The 16,265-nt window shown below is 39.6% G+C and overlaps 1 protein-coding gene across 4 annotated transcripts in view; it reads left to right on the top strand.

Annotated features, from left to right (window-relative positions):
• The first annotated feature begins 1,328 nt into the window (after positions 1-1,328).
• ATG10 (autophagy related 10) overlaps positions 1,329-16,265 on the top strand; it is an 89,263-nt gene continuing 74,326 nt past the window's right edge. For 3 of the 4 annotated variants that reach the window (XR_012621559.1, XR_012621560.1, XM_074812068.1), the window contains exons 1-3: positions 1,329-1,354; positions 3,266-3,391; positions 8,313-8,423. Coding sequence is in view for 2 of the 4 variants with exons in the window: in XM_074812068.1 (XP_074668169.1) it covers positions 3,266-3,391; positions 8,313-8,423 (237 nt within the window). In the remaining 2 variants the exon portion in view is untranslated. Of the gene's footprint in view, positions 1,355-3,265; positions 3,392-7,632; positions 7,839-8,312; positions 8,424-16,265 lie in introns of those variants that run through there. The other variant, XM_074812069.1, reaches the window with a different exon arrangement.

The raw sequence follows: 16,265 nt of genomic DNA, 5'->3' as shown, positions 1-16,265 counted from the left end.
TTTGTGAAACAAAACTTTGCTTATACATACCTAATGTTGAAAACTACAGACTTAGATGGAACATTTCATTGTTCACAAAGAGTAGCAAAAATTATGTTTAAATATGAATCATGGTATGTATTTGAGGAACTCAGCTGCTAAGAGCCAAAATCTAGAAAATGGAATTTTAAGAACTAAGAGAAATGGTTTACCTCAGGAATATTCCAGCAAAAAGCTTTGGCCCTTGTGAGCTCTCCAGACCCAGTAAATTACAAGCAAATTAGGATCAGCACAGTTGGAGAACATCACATTACAACCAGCTAGAGAATAGCACCATTTGCATATGGAGGCTCTCCACCGAGCAGTATGGTCTCCAAGCTGATGGGATAGCCCTTGTTTACTCTGATTGCAACGGTCATAAAACTCTTTGAAATGGCAGTTTACAGCAAAATAGGTAAAGCCAACATTTTATGTTCCACTTAAGTCTATCCAAATATAGTGCGTTCTGCACATACTACAGTTTGGATAGCTTAGTCATGCCAGACAAGACCTTACCCCTGAAAAATGTATGGTTTACTAGACTTGTAAATTTAAAAATGATTCTTCTAACATTTGTGTGGCAAAACAGCTTCTGTGCACCTACTAAATTGTCAGATCTGAAAGTGGTTATGAAGACAACACAGCTGGGTAACAGAGTGAACACTGAGAATACACTTTGGGCATCTCCTGGAAATAGCTGAGGATTATGGTTTTGGTGGGACACTGCATTTCTTCTTATTTTCAGACAACCAGATAACCATTTTGGATTACTCTTCTATTTATCCCCCACATTATGTTACGAGACAGTGCGCAGGTGACCTGGTCATTTTAATTTCACATTTCCCCTTCCTTGTCTTCGTTAGAAAAGTAATAACATTATATATTTATATGGTAGGGAGAGAAGGGCGATTATATCTGCGAAACCAAGTAGAAACATTCAGATAAAACCGGCATTGTGGAGCTCCTGGAGGAAGGCCAGCCTGCACTAAACTGATCCGCGGCTAAAACACTTTTTTGGGAGCGGGAGGCGGGGGCTGCCCCAAGAGCTGGGCGAGGGGAGGGCTTGCTGAGACCGCTCACGTCTGACCGCCTCAAGGAGGGGAAGAGAACGGCCGGAGGACGGCCGGCACAGCGCCCCCACCCCTCGGCCCCCTCACACCCCGCTCCCCGCCCGCGCCGCCGCCGCCACCCCCCGCGCCGGGGCTGGCGCGCCTCCCGCTGCGCATGCGCAGCCGCCTCCCGCCGGCCGCCGCGGGGCGCGCATGCGTGGGGGGGTGGGGGCGGGTGCGCGGCCCGGCGCTGGCGGGAGGAGGAGGAGGAGGAGGGCGAGGGCACGGTACGTGGTGGGCGGCGCGGCGGGGCTGCTCCATCCCGTTCTCCCCGTCCTGCGCCCCTCTCGGGGGCTGTCCTCGGGGTTGCTCCCCCCCCCCCCCCCCCCCTTTCCTCCATGCGTGGCCTGCCCCGGGCCTCGCCTCGCCTCGCCGCGCCTCGCCTCGCCTCGCCTCGCCTCAGGCGGGACCCCAGGCCCCGCCGCTGCCTCACCCAGCCCACGGCGCCTGCCTGCCCCTGTGGACGTCGCCTGGCTGTCCCGGCCGGCAGCCCGGCCGGCGGGGGGGCCTGAGGGGGCGAGGGCCGCGCCGGGGCAGCTGTCCCGGCGGGGTGGGGGTGGCTCGGCAGCGCGGGGCGGGCAGGGAGGATGAGTGGGGCGCATTAGCTCGGATCTCCTCGTCACTGGGGTAGTTTAAGAAAGAAAGGGAGATGTACTGCACCGGTGCCAGCAGCCTGGTACCTCGTTACAGCTGATAATTTCCTAAAGCACACAGCTCTGCTTGGAACGTATGTGAGAACGACGCTCTCATTACGTGCATTTACCGCAGTCTTGCAGTCCATCATCTCGACTGGAGGCTGGGGAACTGCAGAAACATTCGCAGTGTCTGTTTTCCACGTTTTCTCTTGACATCCAGGTAGCACAAACAGAGTAACAGGGGCTTAGGTTAACTGCCATTGAAAAGAACGTATTTTCAAGTGCTAGATAAATAATTTATATCATGGGCAGACAGGGTGAGGCTGTCATTTAGAGACAGAGCCTGGAAACTAATGAACGTAGCATCAGGTTCTGTGTTCTTTGTATTTCTTGTTAAGAAAAGGTGTGATCTAGTAGTAAGTTACTGAGGATTTGTATGTGGTGCTGTGGTGATGCCTGATGTCTAGAAACACGTTGAAACAGCTGTATTTACAATACATCCTCTTTGAAAGGGAGGGAAAAGTAAAATGGCCAGATTCTCTTGAGAGTTTTTCTGTATCTTTAAGACCCTGGAGGGAGGCATTTGAGGGGTTAGAAAAGGGTTCATCTGAAGCGTACTGTAACCCCTGAAGCCACATTGTTGGGCCGTTGAGAGCTGTACTGCTGGCATGAGCAGGAACTCTGATGGCCATCATGTAGGCTCTGTGTCCACAAACAGGACAGCTGCTAAGCTTTTGTGGAGCCATTCAGTTCCCCAAGGAAAAGGTGTTAGGCCTGTGGAAGTAGCCCACAAGTGGATTCAGGTTTCTGGTGGCTGGTTGGACTGTACTGCTAAGAAAACATGTCAGAACTGCAGTACTTTGTCCAGCTCTGGGCTCCCCAGTACAAGAAAGATAATGCCATACTAGAGCAAGTGCAGTTAAAGGCCACACACATGATTAAGCGTGTCTGACGTAGGAGGCAAGGCTGAGAGAGCTGCGACTCTTCAGCCTAGAGAAGAGTCAGTGGGATCCTACAATTGCGTATAAATACCTGATGGGAGGGAATAAAGAAGGTGGAGCCAGGCTTTTTTCAGTACTATGCAGTGAAAGCACAAGAGACAGTGAGCACAAACATACATTTTTTCATTTAAACAGAAGAAAAAATATTGCTGCTGTGGTAATTGAACACTGGAACAGGTTCCCTAGAGAGGTTGTGGCATCTCTATCCTTGGAGGTAATCAATACCCAACTGGAAATGATCCTGAGCAGCCTGCTCTAGTTGACCCTACTGTGAGCAGGGGGATCGGACTAGACAATCTCCAGACATCCCTTTCAACCTCAGCCGTTCTGTGTATCTATGATTCTCTAATGTACTTGAAGAAAGGTGTCTTTGTTTTACTTAAAGAAACAGTGGGTTTTTTTCCCTGGTGCTTTGTTATTTTAGTATTCAATTACTGTAGATCAGTGAAAGTTTTAAGTGTTCATTTCATCTGTCAGTACTAACATTTAGTTTGCTCTGCAGATGTCCTGCAGCGTGGCAGGTGAAGAGGACTTCTTTTTGGAAGAAGAAAGATTCAAGCAGTACTGTGAAGAATTTATTAAACATTCACTGCAGATAGGAGATGGTTGGGAGTGGAAAACTAGCAAGGTAAAATACATAATCATGGTGTCAATTTTTAGATACCCTTGCTGGCCTTTTTTGAGCTGTTGACAACCACCACAAGCTGGAACTTCCTTTAAGGAGGGTTTACAACATGTGACATAAATGGCATTTTACACATTTGGTCCCAAGAACAAAATGGTGCATAGGTGGTTTACATGAGGATTGAAGCCAGTACATGTATTGAATAAGGTTTATGAATCCAGAAACAGCTGCTGGGATGGCCTTGTGCAGCTTGTTCTTTAACAAAGGGGTAGGATTACCTGGGTGATATCTGTTTTGAATAGAAAATGTCTTTTAAGACATTATGCAGTCTTCATTTTCAGAATTCCCAATGATAGGGAAATGGTCACAGCTCTCAACAAGCCTTTCGAATGGTTAGCTATGCTTAAAATTGAATATTTTTTTTTTTTTTTTAAAAAGGAAAGCTGTTGCTTTTAATCTTGACTGCCTAGCTTCATCTTTCAGCCTTTGGAAGCTGTACCTTGCCTGCTAAGCTGAGGACCCTTCTTTTATCAAAACTCTCCCTGTTTTGATACGTTATATTCAGATCAATTAATCCCTTAACCTTGTCAGTGTAAAAGGAAAACTAGTTGAGCTCCCTGACTATTTCACGTCTTCTCTAATATTTTAATCAGTCTGGTGGATCTCCTCTGAATCTTTTCCAGTGTATAAAAATCCTTTTTCAACTGTGGGCAGAACTAGACAATGAATGTTGTATCACTGTGAAATTCAAACCTTCCTACTCCAGGCAAGTGGTTGTGGTTATGTAGCCAAGGATCACTTTAATGCTTTAAGCTGAAAGAGCACATAGTCTTGTTCTAGATATGTGACTTCATAGTTTGTATTAAAATACGTGTCAGTTGTATACAGCAACCAGAAGGATCTGTCTGTGTTAATGATCAGTCCTCATTATTTGCTGCTTCCCCATAACTTTCAGACCTCACCAATAATAATTACATGTTGTTTCTAGGCCATTAATCAAAATCTAAATAGCGTGGGGCCAAGACTAGTCCCACAGGACCCCATTAGAATCACTTCTTTTATGATGATTCCCCATTTTTTAAGTTACATTTGAGATCTGTGAATTAATCATTTTTTCATCCTTTAGCGTGTGTCAGATTAGTGTGGGATTATTTTAGTTTTTTAATTTTTGCTTGTGGAATCAGCACTTTTGTGGAAGTCTGAGCATATATTGTTATGACTTGTATGTTTATCTACCAAACATGTCTTTTTTAGTTACCCTGACACAATCTATTTTTCTTAAAAAATAACTACATTTACCGTATATATTTCTTTACTGAATTCTATATGACGTCTTCTGTTATTTTGCTTGGGATGATGTCAAGCTAAGATGTATATAGTTACACACATACACAAATTAGCCAGTATATAAAGATACATTGATACATGCTGGCTTTAAAAATGCCTAATGATAGCCATTTCATGCTAATGTCCTGCTTAACCACTGCTAAAGTGAAAACTTTGTAATAGTTGTGGTTTACGGCTACATAATTTGTATTTGTTCTATAATAACAACAGAAATATTTTGAATATTTGCTTTTTCTACTTTGAATGCTTCTGTTATTTTCCATCTACTAATAATAAATCCACACTATTCTAGGATTTCTTTTTGCCACACTTTTTTGATGGCTGGGCAGTGTAGGTTTTCATGTTCTCTTGCTTCTCTGGCCAGTTTTCAGTAATGGATGGTTTGGGATACCCATTATTATTATCTGTGTATTTCTTCTTTCTGCTGTAGAAAATTTACTGCTCTATTTTTTTTGGTGTTTTTTTGGTGGTTTCCCACGCTTTCATAAGTTTTGGGGAGAAGAGTCGTGCTTGTACTATCTTGAAATGCAACAAGTTCTGGAGTAAATGTATGCCATCATTTCTTATTTCTACGTCAGTAATTGTATATTAGCATTTGTAACCCTTTCATCACAGGTGAAACAGCATTTCAGTAAGAATCAGGATCTTGGCCTTAGATGCATTCTGTTTAGAAGTTTTTTAAAAGAGTGCAAATATTAGCCAAGTGTTACAATGCACCCTTTCTTACAGGCAACCATTTGAAACTTTAGATTTCAGTCCAAGGCTATATTTGTGAGGATTTATTCGACAAAGAAAGATGCTCTGAGCCTCTATTGGGAATTTAATACATGGGTCAAAGTTTGAACTTTCTGTGAAATAAGAAGCTTTGCTGGAAATAGCAGAATGAGATAGATTTTTGTTCTCACATATAAAAAAATCGTAAGAGTTTTTTTTTTTTTAATGGACGAAGTTGGCGACTCTGCGATTTCATTGTGTGATAAAAACCTGGCCATTGAGACCATCCATTTATAGTATGTAGTCTGGAAAGGAAGTTTTTCGTTAACAAGATGTCTCATTGTCTTTTTGCTTTTTTTACCAATATATGTGTGGTGGGTAGTTTGGGCACTCTTAATTTTGCTGATGTAATGCACTTGGATCCCGTTCCTCATTCCATACTCACGTGAATAGACCCATTGATAGCAATAAGACCACACAAGAAAACCAGGCTTGTAGAACTGTGTTCTTGTGTTCCTGTGCTTTCTGTAGAGATTAAATTTAGATGATGAAATACTCATTGTTTTTGTGGAGCTGGCTCTTGTGGCATAAGCTCACATGGCCCAAGCAGAACCCTGTATTTATAGCTGTAAGTGAAATGTTCTAAACTATGTTATTTTTATAATCTGTTTGGTTTTGGTTTTGTTTTTTTTTTTTCCCCAGAAGAAAGATGTAAAAAAGCCACGAGCACCTCTCCTGTAGGACCTGATGAAGCTAAACTTGGGTGCTGTTATTAGGGATGGATGGTTAAGTCTCGGCCGTGAAGGCTGCCCCCTGCTCGCTTTCTGCTTTATGTTTGTTTCATAATTAGTCAGGTTAATCTAGGTAATCTTATCAAGGGCTCTATCAGTTCATTTTTGCTTATGATACTCAGAAGACAGTTGCAGTAGAAATGGACTCCCTTTCCACATTAATGGGATCAAAACCCTTGCTAAAGTATTGATTTATTTATAGGGGCAGAAGTGTACAAAACACGTAACGCTACAGAGAGTGCATCAGGAGGGATGCTTCTCTTTCCTGCCACCTCTCCTCTAGCCTCTGACATACAGCTATCAAATACAGAGACTGCTAATGCCACGTTTCCAGCTATCCATAGCTGTTTTTTCATGGCACTCGAATACTACAGAATGCAAATGCTGTGGAGGTTGACTCCTTTCTGCTGACGGGAAGAACTGGTTCAGGGAGGTGAATGCCATATCCAACCCTTCTCTGGCAAAGCTCGTTGTGCCTTGGGGCATTTTACCTCTGTGGGTGGCTGTCGTACTTTCCTTGCTGCTCTTAGGGGGATAAATACCAGCGCAGGTAGCTTTACTCCTGTGGACACTCACAGGAAGCTCCATAAGGAGACTTGAGAGAGTGTTGAGAGAACTGGCTTTTGTACCACCAAGTTAGGCTTAATTTTTCTGTCATTTTTCTGTTGTCCTCTGCATGCTTGATTGTTCACTGCACAGGATGCAGTTGGTTCTGCAGCCAGGACATCCAGCCAAGTTTGGCGGATTCATGCTTTTGATGAAATTTAGTGAGAAAATAAGGCATGCAGTAGGAGAAGTAACGAGCAAGGTAATTGCTCATAGGATGATTCATGCTTAAAAATTCATGGACAAAAATACATGTAGAGAGCATTATCATTTTTTATGTGTGAAACTTGATAAGAACAATGTAAACGAGTAGCCCATAGCAGATTTTGGAGGTACATATATTCTACAGTGTCCTTGAAAAAGAACTGGTGTGTCAGAATAAAACCCACGTTGATTTAAAGGTCAGAATACATGAAATAAAGTGTGTCAGCAATGACAGATTAACCAAAGAGTTAAATTATAGTTAAATTTGCAGCCTTGTCAAGCAATTTAATGCTACGTTAATGAATTTTGTAGAGAGACTGTTTTGAATAGAATCCTTTTTCATCAGATGTTGTGCATATGCTTTCTGTGTTTGTCTAAAATAAAACATAATGAAACAGCTAATAAAACCCCAATTTATTTGTTTCCTTTGAGAAATAAGTTCTTAACATGCAACTACTGTTCTTTGTGCTCTGTATACTCTTTCTCCTTTCAGAGTGTACATTTTTCCAGTGATCTGATATTAAACTTTTTCTCTCCTCTTGCTTCTAATTTAAAAAAAATAATGTTTATATATGTGTGCAGGTAGTTAGGTCAGCAAGGGGGGAAAGCTCCTAAAACCTTTTGCCACTCTGGAACTGCACAAGGGCCTTTTACAGCAGTAGACCATGTGGCCTGGGAAGCAGAATGATAAAAAGGGAACTGGGAGAAGGCACAGCTCGGTCTGTTTTCTCTTACATTTGACCCTCAGAGGTGATCAAGAGAAGGGAACAAATTGTGACTCTGTACACGTAAGTTCTGAAGTGTTTTTTTGTTTTTTTTTCAGGACGTTATGAAAGTTAGAGGGGGAACAGAGCAAAAATAAACCAATCTAGCCAAGAACTGGGAAGTTTATACTGGTGTGAAGGCATTGCTTGAAATAGATAGGTGAAAACCGTTAGTAGCTGCTCATCTCTTCATGACCTTAGTGCACTGTCTTCCAGTTCTTTGGCACTCATCCCGATCCCCCAGAACCAGTTGTCTTACTCAGTTAATAGTTATATTAAATTTTAATTTCACTGTTCAGGTCCTTGACTTCCTTTAACACCAAGAACTAATGTAAGCTACCTGTGAGAAGATGCTGAAAAGCAGTGCAGTCATCGGTGCCTACAAAAAGACTTGGACCTTATGCCTAAATACCATGCTCTGTTTATTTTTTAGAACGGTGATGGCACTTAGGATTTTGGTTACAGAAAATTTTTTTCTTTCTTGTTTTCTGAACACAGGACCTTGGTGATGGTTATCTTAGTAAAACACACTTCCAAGTAAGAAATAGAAACATCGCAAAGGAGAGAAACAATGATAACATTGAACAAACGTTATTTACAGATGTTGAAGTAAGTACAGATTTTAGACTTTTGTGGTTATAAATCATAAGCAGGATTTTAAAAAATACTATACTGTTAAATTAAATCCCTCCAGAAGGATTTCAGATGTTAAATTACCAGTGGCTTTTAATTATTCTTCTTACAGTTGTTCTCATTCAGGTGTACAAATACATTGGTGGTGAAAATCGGGAGGGAATGGAAAGGCTCCAGCATCTTTTATGTATATATTTTCCTCATGGAAGGATAGTATTTCTTTGCACATTGGTTCATTAAAATTAAGGAAGCTGGGTTTTTTTGGTGGAAAAAGATTAAGCATCAAGATTTAGTTATCTTAGAGGTAAATATTATTTAAAAAATTAAAACTTTTTGGTTAATATTAATTTGAAGCGTTATTTACTGAATAAATCGGTTGTGTATGAGAATTTTGTGTTCAGTGTGTACTTTTCTGCTGTGGAACTAACTTAAAATACTGTGTAATTTTTTGAAACTGGTGGTGGGAAATAAAATAATTTGGTGTTCTTGAAGGAGGATAAACTACTTTCTTCCAGAAAATGAAGACCATTCATTAAACTCAGGGTGAACTGATCTGAATAATTATCTGCTTGTTTGATTCTGCATTAGACCTCCAGACTACTGACTAATCAAGATATAAACACTAGAAATTCACTCCTTTGTTATGTTGTTACCATAAATATGAAAAGAAATCTTGGATTATAATTGGCTGAAAACAATGTATTTGATATATTATAAACTGTTGAATAGATGGACATGGTATATTTTCCAGTTACCTTTTTCTGCAACAATTCCTTCTTTCACCAGCACGCTGATTTTTTTTTTTTTTCTCATAAAGACTCTGGTACAGGGTCTGAAATGAGTATTCTGTTGGGCTGGTTTCTGAAGGAAATGGCACTTAAAACAACCATTCTGTTTGTTAGTCTGTGATGTAGTCATTTCTGCTGATTTCTGAGTTCACAGGTTTCAGCTGTATTGTAAAGAGGGGTAGATATCAAAAAGTATTTGGTTCTTAAAAATTTTGTGAAAGCAGACAGCTGGCTAGATGAAAATGACTTTTACAGGCAGGTAGAAGTCTGATCTTTATGTTCTGTTTGGCTAGTCGGTGTGAGTACAGGACTGGACACTAAAGCAGCACCTTGGTCCCTCAGATTGCCATGGGGAACAGCAAGGGTTCACATGACACAAGTAAGCTGGAAACAAGACATGGTTCTGTTACCAGTAAGACAACTCATTCAATTCACTGAAAAAAAAGAAAATTTTACAACTGTTGCTGATACACCAGCTTTGATAAGAATCCATATAATCTTTAGAATCATTACCTTGCATTTGTTTGATAAATATCAATTACAAGCATAGTATGTAAGCCATCTGAAGGGTAGCTGAAGCATTTCCTTTCATCTGAATTCTAGTCTTTCTTAAAATGACGGCCAATATCAGTGCTTCAGAGATTGTTACTTAATTGTCACTATGACAGTGTTTGTATACTTCAGTCCTGACTTGTAAGAACAGATTACTGTTTATATTCAAAATTGATTTTGACAATTGTGACTTTTTTTTTTTATAATGAATCAGGTCTTCATTACAGATTGTATTTTGAAAGAACATCTTGTGAAAAGCTATTGAGTCCTTCTTCTGGAAAGTACCAGCTATAGGAAAAGTGTCACAACACAAAAAAGGCTTCGGAGTCTGTAACATACTGAAACAGTTTAATATACTGAAATGTAATAATAAACGTTTTTTAATATACTGAAATACGATTCCAGGACAAACTTTCTTGTTTATCCAAATACTAATATTAATAATTACCTCTTGAAATATTGTAAAGATTTCTATGTTTTGAATCACGGAAATGTGTAGGTTGGAAGGGACCTTGAACATTAGCTGGTCCTCTTTGAGAAGGAGCCTTTGTTCATGTTGTGCAGTAGCAGTAAAGATGAAGAGAGAAGCAAGAGAAAGGTCTTAGAAAATTACATAGGTAATAAGACATAAGAAAAAAATTGAGATTCTCTCTAATAAAGAGATTATGCCTAATAGAGATTATGTCAGATTTATATTCTTCATTGAATTGAAGGGTAACCAGGCTGTTAAAGTTACTTAATCTGGAAAATGGGAGAAGCACACCAATAAGTTGGAAAATGAAATTTGCTATGGATACATAAAGTAAAAATATATATATTTAACACTGAGAAGAAAGATAGAAGTGGTGACTGTAGAGGGGATAAATTTGCTCAAGCACAGCAGTGTATGTATAAGATGCATGTTCTTTTCCACAGATGTCGAATGCAGGAGTCCTGTTGGCACTGTTCTAACAGTCTGTTATTTAAATAGGTTTTGTTTTTGTAAAAATACATGTTGCACCCATAAATCACATGGTGTTATGGAGTTAACTGCAATCTCTTTCGATAAGTTATTGAAATACATTCATATGAATAGAGTTCAGCAAAAGTTGTGGTCTTGGTAGAACTTGGAAACGTTTCCACTGGTTATATGCATTCAATATTTAGTGTTTTTTTCCTTAGAAAATTCATAAATTTTATTTTTAAATATTTCAAGTCTAAAGGAGCTATAGATAAGAATTTTAATTTATTTTGGCAAAAATGTGGTCATTGATAGTTGCATATTTCACAATTTTCAGTTTCAGAATTACTGTTATGATCTAGAATTTCCTATATTGTATCTCTACTTTTTGTGTCTTATTGAGATATTTCCATCTGTCAGTAGTCTGATCTCCTTCAAGGCATGGTAGGAGATATGATGCATAGTTTTATGTAAGATAATTAACTAAGAACAATAAGAAAGAAAAATTAGAGGAATTAAGGTCCATGTAATCACTGTCCATTCTTAGGAACAGCCAGTGTTGACAAAAAGACAAGGGAAAAAATGTACTGTGGTATATGACAGGGCATAAGAAGCCACAAGCTTTTCCTCTCTTGTTCCTGGGAATCCAGTTCAGATATTACAAATAGAATGTTAGTTTTGGCAGGCAAGGTGAAAATTAGGAGAAAAATTAGAAGACATTTTTGAAGCTGGGTGGAAATACAGGAAAATTATCCATAGTGATAATTTAACTCCTATTTAAGTAATTGAACCAAGGACACATCAGGGAAGAAGTGACATTGAATAAATCAGTGACTATGTCCTGTTGTAGCAGAGAGTACAGTCAGGATGTTGAAATTGCAGAGAAGCACAATTATTACCGTTCTGTTCATTTTTAATCTGTGAAATCGTTATACTAAAGTATAATGATACCACACAGAAAAAAGTAACTTCAGTCAAATAGAAAATCAATTATCAGTTTGTACTAATCTTATGGGATCTCCAGGGAACCTGATCAAATGATTTTAAAAGTTTTATTTCAGCTCATTAGTCATACGGACAGTTAATGTTTCCAACTTTCCACCTCATTGTCTGGTATCTAAATATTTGGTGCCCTCCTGGTGAAGGAGTGATGAATAACTGTGTATTCTGGTCTTTTCTACAGAGCAGTCTGTATTGTGTGGTATGCTTGGTTCAATTTATACAAGTTGTGTTTTCATCTGAAAACCGAGAATAAAATTGTGTGTGGGTTTCTTTCTGCTTATTTTAGATATCTGCAATATAGAGCTTGTCACTTAAATCTTTGTTTCAGCCTGAGGAGGTAAAAAAGCATTTTTGGGTATAAATCAGTCAACCTATTTTAGGTGTCTTCTCTAGTAGAAGATGAGTCTAAAAGTGTCTGGTTTTCTTCACTGATGATCAAGGGGATGGTTAACCTGGACATAGATATCTGCATTTTGTCATGTGAATCTCATACAGCAAAATATGGATCTGAGTTCACTGAAAGCAGTAGTAGTTTTTGCTGGTGACTTCGCTGGGGCCAAGATTTCACTTTGACAGTAAGGTTTATACTTAGTTGAGGACTGTGTTTTGTAAAGTAGGAACTCAAAAAAACCCCCACATTGGAGCAACTGACATTGGCTTAAGCTTTGACTGAAATCCTGACATTGAGGCTGGAATGCTCTCGCAGTGGAACACTGTGGCCTGTGTGATGCTGGGAGTCAGAACAGGCAGTTCATGTAATGGATCTGCACATGCTGGCATGCCAAAGTACCACCCTGTTTTGGGGGTGGTGGTGGTGGTGGTGGTGTGAGTCGCTGTATTCCGGCTCCTGCTGGAACCTCTTACTTGCACAGAGGTTCGTGTATCGCAGGTGTTGTGGGGTAGTAGGGATGAGCTGATGGGCAGGGAGTTGCTGTAATGGGAGGCAGCCTGCTCTGTAGGACCGGCAGCGATACAGCAGAAGCCACGATCAGGTTTGGGAACCACTGTGCTGCACTGCAGCAAGTTGGCGTGTTATCTAGTATGAAGCAGGTTTTCCATTTTCTGTAACTTCAAGACTTCTGTCGTGGACATAATAGTTAATTGATGGTTTCTTCAGCTCATTGGCAAGCCTACAGAATTCAGGCTGTCTCCTTGTTATCCTTTTGCATGTCAGTGAACCTTTGATATCTGCCAGTTTCCAGACACACTCTTGCTAATTCCTGAGCTGTTTTAGGCAGTAGAGGAACTGCCTTATGAACTCACATGAGGGCTGTATAGGGTGTTGGGAGCTGTGAGAAGTCTCACAGCTTTAAGTGGGTACAGTATAAGTGCCGTAAGTTGGATTTTACTGTTTATATTGAAATGACTACTAACACAAGCTTAAATGAAGGTAAATGTAAAAAAAGGGTTTATGTCCACATAGATGCACAGACACTATGAAGCAAGGTATGTGAAGACAGGTATCCGTAATTGCTAATATCTACTTTGAGCAGTTGAAAAAAGTCTTTCTCTTTATACTTGGCAGTAACTGAGGCGTTTATCTAATCAGATACCTGGGGATCCTGTTTTATGCAGACCCTAGCTTTCCATTTGCCATCTCACTAGAAAAGGCTTGAGAATGTTCCTCTGGAATGCCATTCTCTGATTTCTGTGGGTTTAGTTTAATCAAGATGTTTGTTTTAGCGTCCATATTGGTAAACAGAAACTACTAATGACATTGTGACTAACCATAAACAAACTTCTGACCGAGTTTGTGGACGACACCCTTCTAACCAGTGAGATCAGATTCAGTCCCTAGGATATGAGCTGAAGAGTTCATAAATCTTGTAGAGTATCTTCCAATACAATAAAAATAGCACAGGATGCAAAACAAGGAATTAATACAAACACACGGTGCCATTTAAAAAAATTTAAGTTGCAATTTTGTTCTGGTTAAATTTTTATTGAATCAGTTGTTGTCTTTCTGTGCTGTCCTGACTTCATGCCAGATGAGTGTCATCTATACTTTTCCGCAGACAGCATAAATCTTGTGTAACCACCATACCGTGTTCTGTCTAATTCAGCAACAATCTTCAGTGTATATTCTTTCTTGATCCAAATCAGATCTGTCCTGCCAAGAGATCTGTCAGGGTCTGTATCAACAGAACATGGAATTGTGTCTTCTTTTGTGTAACTTCATTTATATGTGGAAAAAAGTTTAAAATATTTCTATGATGACAATCTTATATTACCCAGATTTATAAGAGATTTCATGTAAGTTCATCACAAGGTCTTCACTGAAACTAGGTGCAGTGATGACCGGCTGTGGGAGGTAATAAGTTTGATGAACTTAACCTGGGCTTGTTTTTGAGGGATACTGTGGCACTGGTATCTTGACTGTATAAGGCAGTAGGTTCTGCTTCCACAGAAGCGGGACTACTACCTTTCTATACTTGTGGGTTTTTTTCTTCAATCATCCTTCTTTTTCCCAGTCTAAGTAAATCACAGTGAACAGAATGTTTTTTCCTCCCTATGATTGAAACTATTCAAATGCTACAAAGTCATATTCCACTTACTTTGAGTCCAGGTAGCCAACTGCACTGAAATGATGCCTTTCATTCTAGATTTTAGTATTTATCATTAGCTGTATCCAACTCCAGCTTTTGTTAAGTGCTATGTAGACACATTTTAAGCAAGGGAAGAACAATTACGTCTATTATTACGTGAATTGTTGATAATGTGAAAAGTCCTGTACAAAATTCAAATGAAGATAGTCCTCCTGCCTCAAAGAGCTTATATTCTAAAAGAGTAAAGTAGGAAAATCTGGATTCACTTTATGCATTCTTTTTGTTTATTATTCAAATAGCTCAAGGGAAGCAGTAACTTGGAGTAATAATTCTCTGTGTGTGGTTTGTGTCAGCTCATCTGGGTATTGCAGAAGAAGTGAGTCAGCGTGGAGCCATTTCTGAAGCTAGAGCCATTGCTACTTTGTGAAGGAGTGGGCAGGTTGGGAATGTTGAAAGTCTGTTAATACCTAATGTTGCCTTTGGAAAATGAGCGCTGAGCTTCACAAACATGTTAAGTTGTGTATTTACCTTCACACCTTTGCTGGTAGATGTTCATTAGTGTTAGTGAAGATCTACCTGATGGAGGATGTGGGAATGAGTCTGGTATCTTTCTTAAATTTCGTAATACCATGTGATTTGCTGTTCAGCTGTGCTGTTCAGTTTATAACAACTAGAAAGTTACAATTCTTAGTAATTACTATTAATTTATTCTCTAAACAAATCCAGTATTTTTAGAATTAAGAGCAACTCCTTTTTCTGTGCAAAAGTAAACAAGATGAACTCAGTGTAAACATTTGCATAACCACAGTATTTGTTGGATGGTTAAAAAATGTGAAGTGAAAACTCAGCAAACAGTACTTAAGGAGAAAAATGTAAATATATTTAATGGAATCCAGCACTCCCTGCAGAAAATAGGGTGCCTATAGTAAAGAGGGAGAGAATCAAGTATTGCATACTCACCTAAAACATCAGTTTGTAATGAATGATTCAAGATGAAGAGCAGTGCAGTTGCTCAGAAACAGGTGAGTTTCCCCCTAGTCTTTCATGTAGTTTCCCTGTTGCTCTGAGAAGGGAAGTAAACCACGCTGCATCTGTATTCAACCCAAAATATGGTCCCTTGAAAAACTGATGTTGGGAAGCTTTGGTAGATTTGATAGGAAGGAAGTACTCTAATTTTGGTTTGTCTCAGATCTACTCAGACCCTTTTCATCACTCTTGGCTTCCTATCCCAATTCCATTAGGTCTCTGAGGACTGAGCTCTTCCTTTGGTGCTGCTGCCCAAAATGTTGCTAGTCAGCCTTAACTGGGCCACAGTACATGTTTGTGCCCCATAATTCTGTGTTGGCCAGGCCAGTGTTTGGCCCCATCTGCCAAATTGCCTTAATGCTTCATTGTCTACCATATGTACCAGAAACCTTTTCAAATGCAAGGTCACAGAAAGGAAACCCAAATTGTTGGTGGAAACCTGTGAAAAATAAATCAAGAAACCACTTATTCTAAGGAGATCTAAAGTGTATTGCAAAATGCAGTGAAGATGCTTGTGATTTTGCTTAAAAATGTATTAATCTGAAAATGGAAATAGTCTTTATTAAACCACAAGAATATATTCTGGTGTGGATTTTATTAACTGTGTTCTGCATGAAAAGGCTTGGCAGGAGAATGACATTGTTTAGAAATATCAAGGCTGGAAGAAACTTCAGTGTAGATATTACACCCCTTACTTGAATTGGAGAAACCTCAATAAAGAAAGAATGCTGTGGTGACAGAAGTCATTTGAATCCCAGATATGTCCTGCTTCTGGACTCCGTCATTGATGGCATGTCTCAGTCTTCATGGAAGAGGCTAAATGCTTCTGCTCCTGTAGACTTCTGGAGACATGGGAAGTTTTTGTCTCCCACGCACAGACCTTTCTAGATCATTTTCTGTGTGTCACTTTGGTATCCTGGCAAATCTTGTTAACAGTAGTTACATTTAGTTTTCAACAGCTTTG

The sequence above is a fragment of the Strix aluco genome, chromosome Z (assembly GCF_031877795.1).
Source record: "Strix aluco isolate bStrAlu1 chromosome Z, bStrAlu1.hap1, whole genome shotgun sequence".
Taxonomy (NCBI): Eukaryota; Metazoa; Chordata; class Aves; order Strigiformes; family Strigidae; genus Strix; species Strix aluco.
This window is presented reverse-complemented; position numbering and strand designations above follow the sequence as displayed.